This window comes from Lipotes vexillifer, unplaced genomic scaffold (assembly GCF_000442215.2).
Source record: "Lipotes vexillifer unplaced genomic scaffold, Lipotes_vexillifer_v1.1 scaffold90, whole genome shotgun sequence".
NCBI lineage: Eukaryota > Metazoa > Chordata > Mammalia > Artiodactyla > Lipotidae > Lipotes > Lipotes vexillifer.
The window spans coordinates 6,232,442-6,251,002 of record NW_006782310.1 but is presented as its reverse complement, the minus strand read 5'-3'; the positions used below and the strand labels follow the sequence as shown (position 1 = coordinate 6,251,002).

At 55.1% G+C, this 18,561-nt stretch overlaps 1 protein-coding gene across 15 annotated transcripts in view; it reads left to right on the top strand.

The window, feature by feature from the left end:
• CELF4 (CUGBP Elav-like family member 4) overlaps positions 1 to 18,561 on the top strand; it is a 307,282-nt gene that overhangs the window by 64,945 nt on the left and 223,776 nt on the right. For all 15 annotated transcript variants that reach the window (XM_007455221.1, XM_007455228.1, XM_007455232.1 and 12 more), the window contains exon 2: positions 14,211 to 14,293. In XM_007455221.1, the coding sequence (XP_007455283.1) occupies positions 14,211 to 14,293 (83 nt within the window). The remainder of the gene's footprint in view (positions 1 to 14,210; positions 14,294 to 18,561) is intronic.

Genomic DNA, 18,561 nt, shown 5'->3' with positions numbered 1-18,561 from the left:
CTCCCCTGCCGTCCCTGCCTCTGTTCCCCCAAGTCCTGGACCCTCTGCTCTCACTTAGCCTGGCCTCTGGGCCACATCATTTCTGGTACCACTGGGGAGGTCAGCCCTGCACTTCACAGGGTGTGTAAACCAGGGCAGGGGCCTCTAGGCTCAGTCGCAGATGAGGGCCACAGCTGCTCAGGAGGAGGCCCAGCAGCAGTTCCTTTAACCACCCCCAATGCCTGGCTTCTCTTTCTCAGCCTCAGATCATCAAGCTGGCCTTCCTGGCCACAGGGTACAGTTAGCTTAGCCAAGACAAAGCAAAGCTCTAAAGAAAATGTCTAGGAAGCCCAGAGAAAGGGTAAAACCTGGGGATGCAAAGACTGAGAAATGGGCAGCTACGGAGTCAGACCCATCACGGAGGTGATAAGGTTGGGCCTCAGGTTGGCTCCCCCCGGCCCTGGGTCCCCGCAAAACCCCCTTCTCAGCCCACTCCAGCTGCCCCCCACTCTCCCAGGCGGGGGTGGGGTGCTACGAGGACTCGGCCCCCACCCACGCCCGTGAGCCTGTTCTAACTGTTCCCTTCCACTTGATGCAAAGCCTTGGAGACACTCTACCATCTGCTGACAGTCTGCTCCCTGCACGTTTTGTCTGGGGCTTTCCACACTGGCCACCAAACACTGGCATCCTCACCCCTCCTCAGGGCTGCACTGGGCTCCACAGCCCTCTCAGAGGCTTGCTCTCCAAGAGGCCGGGCAGTGGACCTGAGTTGTTTCTCTCACTGACCAGCTGCGTGCTCTTGGGATGAGTGCCTCACCTTGACCCACAGACGCATCCCATTCTTCCTCAGTAGAAGAACAATGTACACCCCCTGCTCCCTCACCACCCCCCATTCACTCACTGATGAATTCATATGCGCTAGGACCCACTTTGTGTCAGGACTGTGCTGATGCTGGGGACACAGACTCATGGGATATCAAACCCATTTCACGAAAAGGAAACTGAGGTCCAGAGAGATCTGGTGACCTGCTGCAGGCTGTGGTTTACCAATCAAGAGATTGCCTTCAGTCGACATCCTAATGCCAAACCAGTGTGCATCCCTCACCCTGTGCTGCCTGTCACCATGCCAGGCCCTGTGCCAGGAGCAGGGCTTACCAGGGTCCATGGTGGACGGGTCAGCCCTGCCATCAGGGAGCTCACAGGGTCCTTGAGAGAAGCCAGTGAGGAACACGGGTGAGAGTGCCCAGTCCACAGCCATCCCCTCCCCATGCCCACCCTCAGGGGGTGCCCACCCCTCCCCTGCTCTCCCCTCACAACACTGGCAGGTCCTGCACTGCTCCTGAGTGAGACACCCCCGGCTTTCCTCTCCCCAACCCTGCCAGCCCACATTCCCAGGTCTTAACAACCCCTCTCACAAAAGACACAATTGACACTGAGGTGCCTCTTTGGGGAAGCATGAAGCCAGCTCTTTGTCACCCAGGTCCCTGCCAGCTCATTACTGCCTCCTGTCATTAGCATATTAGATACACGAGGTAAACAAAACACACATCCCAGACTTTCAATGCCAGCCATCTGTCACTCTGCCCCCAGCGTGCTGGCCTGTGCCGGGGCAGGAAGCACACCCGGGGTCCACGTCTGTGTGAGTGTGTGTGGCAGGGAGGATGTGCAGGTCCCATGCAAGGAAAGCAGACATCACCAGACAGCATAAATGCCAAAGCTATTTTTCACACTGTAGGGAATCTTTAGCATCACATCACAACTGCTGCTACTGAAAATGGTAGCAATAGTAATCCCCTCCATTAATTATATGCCAGGCGCTCTGCTGGACACCCACTACTCCAGCATTTAAGTGTCCTTATCCCCATTTCCCGGGTAAGGAGCCCGAGGCCCAGGGGGCTACACAAACTTCTAGCAAAAGACAGAGGCTACTGTCCGAACCAGATCCACCTCCCTCCGAGGTCGCAGCCCTCTCCCCGGACTCCAGACATCCTGCTGATAGAAACAATCAGGCCACAGGGGTTAAATGGTTTTCCCAGAGGCACCAGCTGGCTGACGACAGAAACCGGGGGTCAGATGTCACAGTTATTTTGAGATGGAAAAAAATGGTATATCCTGGAGTAGTCAGGATGGGAATTAAATAGACGGACAGGAGAGAATACGGGGTCCCAGCAATGAGGCCAAAAAAGAAAGGAAGGAAGGAGGAAGGGAGAGAGAGGATGTTGGAAGTGGGGGGCGGGAGAAAGGAAAGAAAGAGAGGAACAAGGGAAGAAAGGAAGGGAGGAAGTAAAAGAGGAAGAGGAAAGGAAGAACAGACAAGGGGGAAAACCAAGGAAAGGTGCTAGGGAAGGTGTCTGGAGGAGGTTTGAAGGGGCTGACACTCTCAGGGGCTCCAGCCTTCTAAACCACTTGGGGGGCCCCAAACTCACCCTGCTGCCCATACCTCTTCCCCTTTTCCCAGCACATCCTTCCCTAGAGGCCATGCTGGGTTCAAGGCTCAGGCAGCCTTGCACTGATTCTCCCCAGGGCGGAGCTGCGTATCCTCCTCCATGAGGGGCAGAGCCCATGATTCAGGTCACAGGTCCTGCAGGCAGCCTGCGCCAGCTCACAGCCCAGCTCCACCATGGACCTGGCCATAAGACCTTGGGGAAGTCTTTCATCTTTGTGTGACTCAGTTTCCTTACTTGTAAAAGGGGGATAATAGTACTATTTTATAGAGTTATTGTATTAAAGGAGACAATACACGTAAAACACTCAGAACAATGCCCAACATATAACCCCAAATCCCTAAGTGTTTGCTGCTATCATTTGTGCCACTGATGAGCCCTACACAAACCTCAGCTTAGTGGGTATGCTTGTTGCAGGTATATCACCTGGCCTTGCAAGTGTGTTTAGCCAGCATCTTCTTTAAAGCAGGGGGTATGTCTTTCATCCTTTGGCCAATGGTAGACTATCAATAAATGGTTGTAGAATGAATGAATGAGTGAGCCATCTTTCACTCCACCCACAGATGACAGTACCCTGATCCCAGTCACATGGTTTGTTGAGTCTTGAGTACCAGTCAACTGATTAGTTAGTTCAGTCTTCTTTCTTGGTGGGTTCTGTGGGCATGTGAGTGTGTCTCTGGGGAAAGAAGACATAGAACTGAATGCCAGGCTCTGTCCCACCCACCCCCCATATGTCATCCTCCCCATTTGCCAACTGCCTTTCACCACCTTGGCCACTACCTGTAGGTCAGCAATGAAGGAAGGGTGACGGTGCATGGCTCTGCCTCTTTCCAGGATCAGGGACAGTTGACTCTAAAGCAAAAGCCAGAGCCTGCCCACCCCTCCTAAACTGTGAACAATATCTCTGCTAGGCTCGCGGGCTCGAGGGACTGACTCACTGAAGCCAGCATCCCAGTCACATTTGCTGACTACTCCCTTGCCGCAGTCCTCAGGTTAAATACTGCTAAATGCCTGTGATTGAACCTATCTTACTGATGTTGGGTGAAGCGCAAAGCCTGGCCAGAAGAGTGGCCTAAGTGGCCGAGATCATGAGGGAAAGGCATCCTCCACCTAGAGCTGGACCATGGCCTGCCTGGACTGAGTGAGACTGTTTTTTCTGCTTTTAGAAAGAAAATCACATTTTCCAAACGTCGATCCTGTAATATAGGACTCCTGGCTATTGGTCTTTTCAAAATGGTCTGTCTTGGATGCTGAGGTCGGAATTTCTTGGTCGGTGTGCTTCTATTTTTTGTTGTTGTTGTTGTTCTTTAAGTGAATTAGGGCCTGTTAGGAAGGAGCCGGAGAAGAGAAGTGAGATTAATTCACCTCACCTGGAGGGTCCTGGGTGACCATTTGCAATCAAAGAGGGGTGGCGCACCCTCCCCTCCTAATTCTGAGCAGTTCAACTGATCTTGTGAGGCCCCCATCCTGGGGCTTGGTCGGGGATACGGGAGGAGAGGCACAGCCCCAGGAGCTGCGGTCTAGTTGAGGAGACAGAATTCCCACAGATGAGAACAGCAGAAAACTGTTCAACTAAGCACTTGTTTTTATGTTTCGGACACTTGGATGTGGAAGGGCTCCTTGCGAGGAGAGTCAGCACAGGCTGGGAAGCTGGGGAGGGTTCCGATGGTGGGAGGACCTGGTAGAGGACCCAGGTGCGGGGAAGGCGTGCCGGTGGGGACAAGAGCAGGAACAAAGGCCCAGGGGTGACAGGGACACCCACTGTGGGGGAGCGTGGCTCAGGGTGACAGACGAAGGGACAAAGGGACTCGTCAGCCCCCTGCCTTGTGTGTCTGCTTACCTCTCCTTCCATGGGAGAAAGGAATCAGAGAGACTGACTGCCCCACCACACAGCACATCATGGGGGTAGAGAGCTGTCTCTGTGGGTGTGCTGGGGACTGTTCCAGGTTGGGGTCCCGAGGTTCCAGGGTCATACCAAGGAGGGAATCCTCCACACAGCCCTCTGCATGGGGAAGGGGATGCTACTGCGGAAAATGACACCCGCTCCCCGCCAGTTTGGAGCTGTCCATGTAAAGCTCCAACAAGGGGAATTCTATGCAACTCACAAAGCATTCACTGAGCTCCCTCTGTGGGCATAAGACCTGCACACGTCCAGCAAATGCTGGGGTCACTGGGGCCTCAGATCCCGCACCGTGTCCTTCCTGCACACTGAGGAATCAGTCCGAGGCCAGCAGCATGGAGGAAGTAAGCCAGCGAGGCTCTGCATTTCCGGCCAAACAGACAAGGAGAGAGAGGCGATCGCGGGCAGGCAGGAGTGGAGGTGGGCAGGCAGAGGACAGAGGCAGAGACCAGGGAGGTGCTTTGCTTCTCAGATCAGTTATATGGTTCTTGCTTTCTCAGAGGCTCTGCCTGTTGCCCATCTCCCGCAGTTCAGCTATCGGTGGGGTCACATCAATGAGACCCCAGAGGCCCTCTCACGTGGTGCTCGGTGAGCAGTGGTCCCTTCCCAGGGAGTCACGCCCAGCTTCTCAGCAGGTGCACCCTGATCCGAGAAAATTCAAAACAGGAAGATCTGAACTCCCAGGCCAGGTTCGTTAGAAGGGGACACAGTTTGGTTTCTTGGCTCTAGCGTTTATCTTGGTATCTGTATGAGGAACGAATAACCCACATGCATTTCAAATCCAGCCTTGGTGCTCAGATAGAGCCCTCTGTGGAGGAGCCCGAGACCTGACTTTCACACTGGAGATGCCACCGGGGGTAGAGGGAGGTCAGGTGCATGGGGTCCAGGGAGGCCCCAGAGACCTCAGCTCTCTCCACCTGGGTCCTTGGAGGAAGAGAATGAGGTCATCCCTGAGCCCCTCACCCCAAGTCCCAGCCATGGGGTGGGGGTGTGGAGGGAGGACATCTCCAATCAGGGCCCCCAAGGTCCCCACTCACACTTCCTGACACACTGCCCGGGGCCTTGGGAGGGGATGACAGGAACTGGGCCCCAAACCAGGTCTCTGCTTCACCACCAAGCAACTCACACAGGCCCCCCTGGTTGTCAGATGCTGGTAACACCCCTGTCTACTCTAAGGTGCAAGCGTCATGAGCTCCCGGGCATGACAGCACAGTGGCAAGTAAAAGCTCCATGCGTGAATGAAAGGGAGCAGTTTGTGCTGTCCTGGGGACCAGCAGGCGCCGCCAGCCTAGAGCAAGGGCACAAGGGCAGCCCCTTGGCTGTGGGAACAAAAGCCAGCACGTGTCACGAAGCAGGCTGTACTTGTCTTGTTGGGCCTTAGAAAGGCTGACACTTTCCCTGGGCCCGTCCCCAACCCCTGAGCCTCAAGGGCCCATCAGCCCAGCCACAGACCAAGAGCTCTTTGTTGAGAAAGGGGAGAGGCCATCAGTATGTCATGTCCACTTTTTGTCCTTTTTCACAGTGCCATAAAGATGTTGCAGCCAACACCAGACATGAAATTCTCCAGCACTGAGGGTATGAACAAGGGTAACTGGCAGAGACAGACCCTTGGCAAAAGGCCCGCCCGCTGGTCCATCCTCTGAGGTCTGAGCCAATTAGGTCCCTGGGTCTGAACTTACTGGGCCCTGCCCAGTGCCCCCAGGAAGAGAAAGAGAGGGCTGGTCCCGTCCCCTGGGGCTTCCCAGTCTAGGTCTGGGGATGTTCCCGAGCCCCACGCCCATCTGTATCTTGTGGCCACCAAGGGCAGGAAGGCTGAGACCGTCACAGTGAGCCGGGTCCGATTCCCCACATCACACAACCAGCTTAACTCTGAGAAACTCTTGAACTCGGAGTTCACCTGCAGCTCAAACTCCTCTGGAGTTTCTGGTGTAAAGAGAGTTGACGCAGGAGGGCAGTGCTGAGCCTGAAAGCAGGCTGTGGGCTGAGGGTGGGTTTTCAGCACTGGAGGGCCCTGAAGAAAGGAGCAGGCCAACAGCTCTGATTCACTGGCTGAGGGCACCATCCATCTCCCTCTCCTGCCGGCCGCCCCGTCATCCCCACCCCCCAGGCCTCCTCAGAGGAAGATGGATGGCTTCTTCTACCTCTGCGGGCCTAAGCCGGAGGGCAGACATCCCATCCCAGACCTTCTCCACACACGGCTTCCCCTGAGGTCAGCCATCTCTCCCCAGCCTTGCATCTCACTGTCACCCAGCCAGGCAGGGCCAGAGTGGAGTTTAACAACCACTGCGTTCAGTGACGTCTGTTCCTGGGGATGGGGGGCGTGGGGGGAGGGGACCCTGGAGTTAGCAGCTCCTGTAGTAGAATATTTCCACGTGGGCAAACGCACACCGCCCAGAAGACACTGGGGAGGCCACCCTTGCCCACCCAGACCATGGGGGACAGAGGTCGACAAAGATGTGTAGACAAAGATGTGTCTTCTAACTGCCAAATGAGAGGGACCATTGCTAAGGGCTTTAAGAGATGTTGGGGTTGGTGTAGTCAAGGAAGACTTCCTGGAGGAGGGGAGGCTTAGTCTCTCCTAGGACACGTGGGCTCCAAAGGAAGGAGGCATGGAAGAGGTGGCAGGGGAAAGGGTACTGTTCTGAGGCTTGGATTCCCCCGATGCAGGTGGAGAAGCAAGAGTCAGAGTCATGCGCTGTGGGTGAGCGATCGTTGTCCTTCTCTCATGGAGAAAGGAGAACATCAGCAGAGAACTCCCCGGGGAAAGGGGGAGGGAGAGAGTATAGTCCAGGTAGAAAGGCCTTGGAGGGACTGCAATGGCCAGGATGGGTCCTGGGGAGATTCTGGCAGAAGGGTCACCCCGTGGCCGGGCACTGGGAAAGAGAGGCAGAGACAGTGGCAGGGCCAGCCCCATGGTTTCTTTCTCTGCCTGTTACCAGGAGCTCGCAGATTCTCAAGGCTCTCAGAGGTTAGAAGAGGAGACGAGGCTCACCCCTGGGGCAAGCCATGAGCAGTGGTCAAGGGTACAGCCACATAGGAATCCACAGAAGGTGAGACCACAGGCCGAGGTAGGCTCTTAGGGCCTCACTGAAGAGCAGGACCCAAGCAGTGGGTCTTGAGGAGGTGCAAACCTGGGGCAGGCCCAGAGGTGGGGGGACATTCCCAGAGGAAGAGCATATATGTGAAGAACTGCTCTGCAGCTGTCTCTCCCACACGAGGGAAGGGGGCATCTGCCCCAGAAGGCACTGGGGAGGCCGTCCTCGCCCACCCAGGCCATCGGGGACAGAGGCTCGATGGCGGGACACACATGGCTTTGGAACACCAGCAACCCTCTTTCCAGGGAAACTGGAAGATATCCCCTCTCCCCCTCCCTCTATCCACCCACACACAGTCTGCCTTAATTTCTCTGCGGTGGGGCCCACCTCCGTTTTGTAAACCCTGGGATGAGGAATGATGCTCTGAGGGTGGGGTTCCAGGCCCCATGGCAGGTGGATGGGTGGAGATTCAGGGCAAAGAAAATCACTCCGAACAGGAGGAAGCCCCTCCTTGACCCTTAGGTCTGGCTGATTGGTGGGTTTTCTGCTCCCTTCCTGTTCCCCACCCCCTCCCACACCCAGCTTCCTCTCACTTCCTCCAGGCCACTCAAGCGCGGGGCCTGAGGATCTGATGTTTTATTAAAGTCCAGATCTTCCTATTCTAGGGCCACCTTCCTCTGGCTAATTCTGTAATTCAATTAGTAGGAAGCCAAGGCCCGGCTGGGGTGGGAGGAGGGAGCGCTTCGGGAGCCTTCCTTTCTGTGATGATTACACCCCAGGCTTCAGCCCTGTTCAGAGTTGGGCAGGAAATTGTATTTCCTTCACTTCACAATGACAAGGGCCTTTTATCCCCACACACGGGGGCTTTGTAAATTACTGCCATCTCCGTGCAATTAATTCTGCGGCGCTGTGTTTTTTCCCTCGTGTGGGAGAGGGCACCCGCCCCCCTTCTCAGGAATCAGCAGCGCCCCCTGCACCATCAGCCCAGGCTGTCCTGCTGGAGGAGGGTGTCTGCCACCCACGCACCTGCGCCCTAGCCGGCAACGCCCACTCTGCCTGCCTCCCTCAGCTGGCTTAACCTCCCAGTGCTTCCTGATCTCTCTTCAGTGCCCCAAAACCCCAGTCGTGGTCCCCCCATCCTCTTCAGTTCCTTGGGCTAGAAGCTTCCATTTCCATGAAGCTTCAGTTCCGTTTAGAAGACTGTCTCCACCCTTCACGGAGCTGACAGTCTATTCAGAGACACAAGACATGAAAAGGATCAACAGAAGGATGGGTAAATAAGAACACTGAGGGGCTTCCCTGGTGGCGCAGTGGTTGAGAGTTCGCCTGCAGATGCAGGGGATGCGGGCTCGGGCCCCGGTCCGGGAGGATCCCACATGCCGCGGAGCGGCTGGGCCCGTGAGCCATGGCCGCTGAGCCTGCGCGTCTGGAGCCTGTGCTCCGCAACGGGAGAGGCCACAGCAGTGAGAGGCCCGTGTACCGCAAAAGAAAAAAAAAAAAAAAGAACAGTGAGTGGGAAAGGGTCAGAAGGCAGCATGAGGAAATGTGAGGGTGGACCAGTGTCCAGTGCACACGGTAGAACCGGGAGCAGCAGAGGCGAGGCAGGACAGGGTGGGCCAGAGGGGTCCACCTCGGTCAGGGAGGCCAGGCCATCAGCAGCTGGTGGCAGCACTGTGGTGTGACTTTTCTGCAACTGTGACATTTCCCTGCCCCCATGCCCACCCTGATGATCTCCCAAGTCCGGTCCTGCTCCGCCCGGCTGCAATTCTATTCCAGCAGGTCCGTCCTAGAAAGCGCTGACCCTGAGGCGGGGAGAGTCAGGTGATGAGCTGGTGCTGGGAGAACCATCCCAGACACTGGGACAGGACGGGGAAGGCGGGAGCTGAGGGGCGAGGCTGGACCTCACCCAGAGGTTCTCAAGTCACTTCTGCGCCTTTTCACCTCTGATCCCACCATCAGCGCCACACAGCGGGTTGGGCCTCAGGAGACCTGGAGGGAGAGACAGGCGTGAAGGGAGGGTGGGCCTCTGTGCTCCGTCATGGATTCTATTCTCCCCCCGCCAGACAGCTACTTCTGGGACTCAGGGCCACAGGACCCAAATGAATGCCATTTACAGCTTGCTGGGTGGAGAGAATCTATTTCAACTCCCAGAGCTCAGAGGAAGCTTTGAGGCAGGGCCATAGCAGGACCCACCCATGATAATTTCCCTCACGAAGAACCTGCCAGGAAGCTAATGTCCAGTGATCTTCGTCCGTGCCCTCAGAACGGGCTGTGGGTCCTGCATCCTGCCTGGCTCACTCATTTCCACCCACCCCCTTTTCACTCCATCTTCCCCTCTTAGCAAAGTATTTTTGTTTTTCCTTTAAACTTAATTATATAAATGATACATGATACATGCTGGGTCTAAATGTGTCAAACAAAACAAAAAGTGTTAAAGCCATGGGAGACACCACCTACCCCCCCCCCCACTTCCTCCCTCTTTTCAGCTTGATGGGACCCTTGAAGACCTTGTGCTATGGTGTAGGCACAAATTTGGGTGCATATGGGAGCCGGGGAGGTGTCTCTGAGGTATATACATGGCGTCTGCTATTTTGCAACTTGCTTCTTCCATCTGACAGTGCGTCTTTCTGTGTTGGACATTGAGAACCATTTCATCTTTTGAATTGTTGCAGAGTATTCCACAGTTTAAACATAAAAGCATTCTGGCACTGAGAAACCTTTAGACGGTTTTCAATTTTATTGCTATTCCCAACAGCCACGGTGGACCCATGTCTCCTCCTCTGTGAGCACAAGTATACAGGCAGGGTCAGGCTTGGGAAGGGAAGTGCTGGGCCTGAAGGTAGGGAGAGATGTCTGTGCCACCAGCCCCATCCCCAGGGAGGGTGCTCCATTGTCAGACCTTCTCAAGCCTTCAGGTGCAGAGCCCGTACCACTCCCCCTGCCCACCCCCCTCTGCTGCCTTGGATCAGAATGTGGCTGCTCCCTGAGAGAACCCCATTTCCCAACTAGACTGAGAGTTCCCAAGGGGCCTAACCGGGCGTGTCTCTGGGGACACCTCAGCTCCTTACAGGAGAGGGAGCCTGGCAGATTTAGTGACTGCCGAGCTGAGGCCCCCCCTGCACCGCCCTCACAGCTCAAAGCCCCCTCCTCAACTCCTAGGACAAGGGCAGATGAGGACAGGAAGTCACAGTTAGTTCAGCGAGTGTCCAGTGGGCGAGGCTTGTGAGCGCTCTCTCCCCTGGCCACCCTGGGCGCCCACCTTGGCCCCCACCCAGGCCCGCTGCCCTCTGCAGCACCCTGTGAAGACAGACTCCCCTCCTGAAGCCCCCCATCCCTGCCAAGCTGCCGCTCCTTCAGGGTTCTGCTCCCAGCAAGAGAGCAGATGTGGTCCCTTCAAGCACACAGAGTCAGCTGTTAATAACTATGTACTGTGTCCGCCTTTTTAAAAGAGCCACAGTGAGACAGCTCTCTCAGAGTGGACTGTCAGACATGGCACCGGGCTGGCTGAAGAGACAGTTTGAGGAGGCCAGGTGGGTGGGCACCAGTTGGCCCCTGTGTAAGGCTGGTCCCTCCTCATGGAGGCGCAGAGGGACAGGAGGGACTCTGCCTCTCTGACCCACCCCCCCCATCCACAAGAGTGACTGTGTTTACACTGTGCTCTGCGATTAGAGAGCTCTGAAGAGGTTGTTAATGCTCATTGGCTAGTAAGTCTCCCCGCCAGCCTCTGAAGGGAGTTAGAGATGAGGAAACTGGGACTCAGAGAGAGGCATGAGTAAGTGACCCCTGGCTGAGCGCAGCTTCCTGTCTGGAACCACGCATCAGCCTTTTCAGGGGATGATCTGATCGGGGAGAGAGCAGGACGGTGACAGTAACCACACTGTCAAGCCCTGAGCAAATGGGCTCAAGGAGGCCTTGGGGACAAGAGCCCTCCCACCAGGGCGGCCTATCAGCTCTCACCAGCAACCTCTGTCCTCCCACTATGGAAGTCCAGTGTGGCTCTGTGTCCTCGGGGCCTTGATCAGCTCCCAGCGCCACTGCCATGTCCCCGCACCTCCTGGCACCCCCAAAGTAGCCAAAGTGTTCGGGATTCAGTGCTCTTGACAAATATGTGTTGAGCTCCTGCCCCTTTCTGGGCACCGAGAACTAAGCAGGAACAGAACAAAATCAAGTCCCGACCTCATCTGAGCCCGGGGAAACGCTAATCGAGGAACAAACGCACAGTATTAACATGTCTGGGTGAGGGGTGCCAAAGAGAAGCACAAACAGGACGAGGGGTCAGAGAGCAGGCCTGCGTCCTGTGTGGGGGGTGGGAGGAGGTGCTGCGTTAAATGAGGCCGTCAGGAGAGGCATCTCTGAGGAGGTCACGTGTGAGTGGAACCTCAAGGGAGTGAAGGGGCAGGCCGTGCAGACAGCAGGCTGGGCTCCTTCTGAGCAGAGGGAACCGCCAGAGCCAAGGTCTGAGGGCAGAGTATGCCTGGCGGGGCAGCGAGGCTGGAATGAGTTGGGTGAGTGAGCAGGGGAGGAATGGACGAAGGTGAAGTCAAGGGGTGCAGATGACAGCGGAAGTCACACAGGGCCTGGGGGTCCCTCAAAGATTCTGGTTCAAAACACAGCTGTGAGCGCTCTCAAAAAAAACTGTGGCAGAAATGCCTGGAAGCTGGACAAACGCAACAGATTCTTTTTTTTTTTTTTCCTTCCTTTCTGGAGTCCTTTCCTTGTTATCCCGGCCCACGGAAACAGTGTGGTCATTTTCTCTCCTTCCTCCCTTCTCCTTCTCCCTCTCCAAACCTGCCCTGACCTTGTCCTGAGCTGGCTTGCAAAGCGGCTGCCTCCCAGGTGCAGGCAGGCATGGGTGGAGGACAAGGCCAGTGAGGGGACAAGAGGAAAGAGGCCCTGGCAGAGGCAGGCAGCAGCACGAGGGACGACGTCATGGGGGCCTCTGACTGCTGTTCATTTTAGTCCCCCAGTGTCTCCATCAATAACCGTCTGCCACAACCAGGATGGAGGAGCGGGGAGTGGGGAGGAGGGGTCTGGATGGGGAGGCATGAGATGGAGTGGGACAGAGGCTCCTTGGCACTCATAGCTCCTCCCAGCCTGGGACAGAGTTGGAGGCAGGGAAGGCAGAGAGCCATGGGAGCTGAGAACTCTGTCTCCCAGCTTTCTCTCCCTGCTTCCTTCTGCCCGCCTCTACATCTCCCTCACACATACATTCCCTTCCATCTCCTCTCTGAAGCTAGGAGAGGAAGGGAGGCAGGACCAAGTTTTACACTGGAAGGAGAGGAAGAGGGTTTTTATTGGGTGGTGGAGGAGTCAGGAACTGCAGAGGATGCTGGGAGCATTCTTATGTCCAGGGAAACGAACAAGAGGCCAGAGCGAGCCTGGCGACAAGGCACCAGACTGGCACCAGAAGCCTACAAGCCTCATGAGAAGAGGGCCTGGGCTCCTGGACCTGTCACAGAAACTGGCTCAAGGGCACTCGGGAAATAGTTGATAAACGGCCAGGAGGATGACCACCTGGCCAGCTGTGGGCAGTCAAGAAGGGAGGTTGATTTAAGATGAACTAGACTAGTCAAGGTGGTCTGCCGGGAAGAAGTGGATCTTGATCAGATTCTTGAAAGATGGATGGGATTGGTAAATGTGAAAATGGGGAGAGAAGGCATACCAGGTGAGGAGACTGGAAAGGGAGAGAGCAAAGAGAGGGGGGCAGTGGTGAACACAGATGGTTGGGAGATCAGATCATGGGAGAGAGAGTGAAACAAGGGAGAGAAAGAAGACAGTGAGACAGAGGTGGTGGCCAGCGCCCAGGGTGCCTCCTCTGGGGCCATGGTGGCTTTAGGAAGTCTGAGGCCACTATGCCCCTCCAGACGCAAGCCTGCTGCTGGCTGAAGTTGGCTATTTGACTTTCCCTAAGACCCTAGGGCCGCCCAAGCCACACAGCCACATCTGGAGGCAGAGGAAGAGGCCCTGATACTGAGCAGTTTGAGGAAACTCCCAAAAAGCCTCTCCCACCAACAAGTATTCTCTTTGCCTTGTCACCATGCCTGAAGGGCCAGCATTAAAAAGTCACCGCTTGAGTAAGACACAGTGTTCTGTAAAATCCAGATTCCCCGGTGAGGCACTGTCAGAATCATGCAAGGGGAAAACTGGACTGGACCTTGCAGACCACTGGATCAACCCTCTCAGTTAACGCGTGAGGAGACTGAGGCAGGACAGGAGACTGCTGGAGTCACCCAGGGAATTAGAGGCAGAGCAAGACTCTCCAAGCCCTCCAGGAGGGGTGTGAAGATATCACTGCAGATGTGACAACCGACTGGGGCAGGGGGCACGTGGACAGCCCCATTCATTTTATTAGGACAGCCTGGCCTGGGGTCCTCCTTACAGATGGAGCCTTTGTTTGAAAGGCCGGGAGGGTCCCTGCATCATCCCTCCTAAGGGGCCAGAACAAGAGCTCACGATGGAGTGTAACTAGAGGTGCTGGGGTGAGGGGTGGAAGCTGCCCCTTCTGGGAGGTATTGGGGCTGGAGCTGAAACAGAACAGCATCCGGAGGGAGGCAGGCAGGCACCTGGCACGCGGACAGGAAGAGACCCGCGGGGAGAGGGGGCGTGGCGGGGAGAAGATGCAGAGTGGGGAGACTTCACCGAAGGAGCAAAATAGAAAAGCAACGAGAGAGACGAAAAGCAGACACGGGAAAACGGCGAGGCAGGAAAGCTCGAGTTGAGCTCACGGGAGAGAAAAAGAGGTGGCGAGAGGGACCAAGAGCGGGGAGGGGCTGGAGACCGGAGGGCGGGAGGGCGCGTGGGCGGCCCGAGGGCGCCCCACTGACCCTTCTCGGCGCTTGCTTCCCTCCCCAGGCTGCGCCTTCCTCACCTACTGCGAGCGTGAGTCAGCGCTGAAGGCCCAGAGCGCGCTGCACGAGCAGAAGACTCTGCCCGGGGTAAGTGGCGCCCGCCGAGGCGCGAGCGACGGGCGCGCCGACAGGGGGCGACTTCGTGAGGCCGAGCCGCGGCGCAGTCGGCGGGGGGCTAGCGGGCCCCGGTGCGCGGCGCCGGCCTTCGCTCGGGAACTCGCGCGTCGCCCCTTGGGCCCCCAGAAGCCTCGAGGCGCGGGGCTGGGAAGCGGGCGCGTGGGCGCCGAGCTCAGACCTCGCCTGGCGGCCTGCGCACTCGGCCGTCCAGGCCCGACGGAATCCGGGCGGGGGACGAACTCGGCCGTGGCCACAGAGCTCGGGCGCGGCTCCTCCCCTGACCCACTGGGGCGCCGCCGATTCGTTTTCTCCTCCGCGCACTACCCGTGCGGGCAGCCCCGGGGTGGGGACGCGGGGTGCCCGGGGCCCTGAGATCCCGGAGCTGCCTCCATTGGGCCCGCCGGGCCGCCTGTGGCAAGGCTGCACGAACACCCACCGATCGACGTCGGACCCTCGCCGTTCCTGGGGTGGGGGCCGGGCCGGGCCGCGAGGGAGGGAGTGCCTACCCGCCCGGGCTCGGCGCCGCGAGTGAGATCACCGCGGTTTATTTAAGGAGCCAGCCCTCGTCTTTGATAAACTATCGTGCCTCAGCCCTGGTTTATAGCTTCTGTGCGGGGGAGAAGAGAATTATTTATGGCCCCCCTAACTGGGTGTGATATCAGCCATGGCTATTATCGAAGCTAGTTCATCACCATAAAATACGAAGTGTTCCCCGGGTCAAGGGTCTGCGCGGTCTCTCCTGTGGGTTCAGAGAGATGGGGCGGGGGATGCGGAAGCGGGGGGAGATATGCAGCTCACCAAGAATCTAAAGATAAATGGAAAGATGTGTGTGTTCGTGGGCATAGTTTAAAGAATTTTAAAAGGTACCGTGTTTAAGCTTATACAATGGACACTGCAGGGAAGCACGTGTGTTCTGTATATATGCTCACCAATATTTACACATGCATGTTTACGTTCTTACCAAGCAAACCGTATGTAAACACACGTTTCCATTTTTGCCCCACAGCGGGAAAGGTTAACCAGGTAGACAGAGGGAAAGCGCAACCTGGGGCGGGAGCAGTCTTCCTTTGCATCAGAGATCCTTCTTTACCCGTTTAGGGGTGGGGAGGACCTTCCTTCCATTAAGATAGCCTTTGTATTGTATTTTGGTATTTGTGATTGCAAAGCACGAGGCTGAGTCATCTTAATAACACACCCGCGGATGCAAATGTATGGAAATCGTGCACCGCACAGGTTTTTGTGTGGAGCCCAGCTCTGGCAAGGTGGCCATTCCCCAGTTGGTTTTTCAGTGGCGCAGCTACATGCACATATATTATAGTAATTACTTTCTGGGTGCCCTCTGTAAGATGGCAGAAATATGCTCCACATCACCCCATGTTATGTGTGAAGCATAAAGCCATATTGTAAGATAATCAAAGGCTTCTGAGAAAGGTTTGTGCTGATTAATAAAGTGTTTGTGGTACTTTGTTTTGGGGGAGATTGTGATAGATATTTTAGAGCCACCCAAATGGAATAGAAAATACCACATTGTTATGGGAGGTCCTTCATCAGCTTGAGAGAGATTGCTGGGGAGTTTTGTGATGGCTAAAAGCCTGGAATTAGATGGGGAAACCGAAAGAGAAGGTGGGAGGGGGAGGCTTGGGATTTTGAAGGGGGAGAGACTGGGGACTTGGGAGAATTTCAGTAGCAAGTGTGGATTGTTCAGGATCTAACATTAACTTGTGGTTGTTTATTTTACATATAATAGAATAGCTAAATGATGGAGTGTATTAGTTCTTTAATAATTTATAGAAATACTTTGATGTTGCAGTAATTACATTAAAGGTCACATATCAAAGGTAATTTGGTTGAGCAGCTGTGATGGTTTCTCAGAAGCAATCAATACCACTGTCCGTGGTGCTGATTTCACCAAGGGGCCTGCCAGATTAAAGAAGGCTTATTACCAGGCAGAAAGGCCCAGGGGAAATCAGGGGCATGTTGGAGCGACGCGCCAGCCCCCCTTCCACCAATAATTAACACTGTTCCCCATAATCTGTGCTAATCCTTCATACTGGGAGATCCAGTGGCATTTTTCTGAAACCACAAAGGCAAGTTGGGCAAGTCTGGGAGAAAGGACAAAAAAACAAACCATGAATGTATGTTGGGAGGTGGGAGGGGTGAGGAGAGAGGCCAACAATGGAACTAAAACATAGCCTAGAGTCCCCTTGCGGTGCTTGGAACGCTGTCCTTTCTTCAAAGGCCTCACGGGGAGACTCATGGCCTCAAAGACCTCATCACAATTCTCAGGGCAGGCACAGCCCACAGGGGGAGGGACAGGGAGAAAAGACAGGATTGCAGCTCCAACTTCCCAGGGCACACTGTCCCCCAAAAAACTCACATGGAGATTAATGAAAAACAAAATGACCAGATTTTAAAGTGGAGTCACCTGGATTCCAGAAAGCAGACCTGGTGTTAACTATTGTTGGTTGGTTCTCTCCTTTGAGATCAGAGAAAGTGAGACGCAAATCCTGGGAAGTGGCCCAAGCAGAATGTTCCACCCAACTGTATAATGGGTGTTCCCACCAGCTGAGGCGGTGCTCACAGATGCCTGCTTGGTTAGGGGACAGAGGGAGACCTCTTCTTGTCTGGGGTGACCACACTAGGTGCCCTGGTGAGTGTACTCTACGTCTGACTAAGGAAAAAAAAATTGAAAAAAAGAACCTGGAAACTGGTAACCTCAGCAATTTAGGCACTTTTCCAGACTTCAAAATCCATTAAAATCAATCCATTAAAATTAGCCCTCCTTGGCTTCCCTGGTGGCGCAGTGGTTGAGAGTTCGCCTGCCGATGCAGGGGACACGGGTTCGTGCCCCGGTCCGGGAAGATCCCACATGCCGCGGAGCGGCTGGGCCCGTGAGCCATGGCTGCTGAGCCTGCGCGTCCGGAGCCTGTGCTCCGCAACGGGAGAGGCCACAACAGTGAGAGGCCCGCATACCGGGGAAAAAAAAATAAAAATAAATAAATAAAAATAAAATTAGCCCTCCACTTTCTCACTGAAGAGAGAAAGAGGGGAGAAGATGGCGCAGGCAGCCCACTCTGTTTCCCAGCAAGTTACAGAGTTAGCATCCTGTTGGCAACAAGGAACACGATCCCGTTGTTGTCACGTGTGAGCACGCGCATGCACACACTGCCACCATCAAAAACAGTAACAAAACAACAGAGACAGAACTAGAGACACCGCTCCCACGTGTCCCCATTTAGGGACTGGGAAGGGGAGCTGACATTTCTCTTGGGATAAGTGGAAGCTCAGAAACCAGATCACAGTGGCTGCTTTTACAAGTCAGAGGTCAGTATCCCTCGGAACCAGCCTAACCAAAGTCTCTCAGATGGCTGATGGAGTCATCCCTGGACCAGTGTTACAGATGGATTGTTGTTTTTCAATATGACACGCCTTCAGTAGAGTGAGATTACTAAACCACAAAGCCTCATCAGGGTCCCTTCGAGCAGGGTCTTCTGCCGGCATCTAGGCAGAGTGATTCCACTTTTCTAAACTCAGCATCTCTCCCTCACACTCTCAATCTCACTCTCTCTCCTGGCCCCTTGCCCTCTCCAGCCCACCGTCTTCCATTCCCAATGTTTGTTCCATCATTTATAGGGTTAAGTCAACATGGTTTCTCAATTCATCAACAAGAATTTCCTGAGTCTGTGCTGGGCACTGTGCTAGGCATCCAGGCAGACACAGAGATAAGAAAAATGCATCACCGCCCGCTCTTGGAGCTGTCCATCAAATTGGAGACAGAAGTCACACACACATCAGTGATACAAGACAGCACCTTATCATAAAATGCGTAGAGTAGAAAACAGTTCAATGATAACAGTTAATATTTATTAAGCACGCACTATCTGACAGGCGTGATGCAAGCGTGTTACCTCCATTACCCCATTTTATCTTCGCAACCACCCTATAAGGAAGATATCACGAGTATCCCTCACACATGAAGAGACCCGGGATTAGAGAGATTAAGCAACTTGCCCAAGGTGACACAATTAATAAATGGCCAAGCCAAGACCAGCACCTGATCTGCTACCAAAATCCACCTCTTCTTTCTAGGGCCACCAGTTGCTTTAGAGGGGACCTGGATAACTATGGGGTGTAGGAGTTGCTCAAAAGTGTGTTCAGGGGCTTCCCTGGTGGCGCAGTGGTTGGGAGTCCGCCTGCCGATGCAGGGGACACGGGGTCGTGCCCCGGTCTGGGAAGAT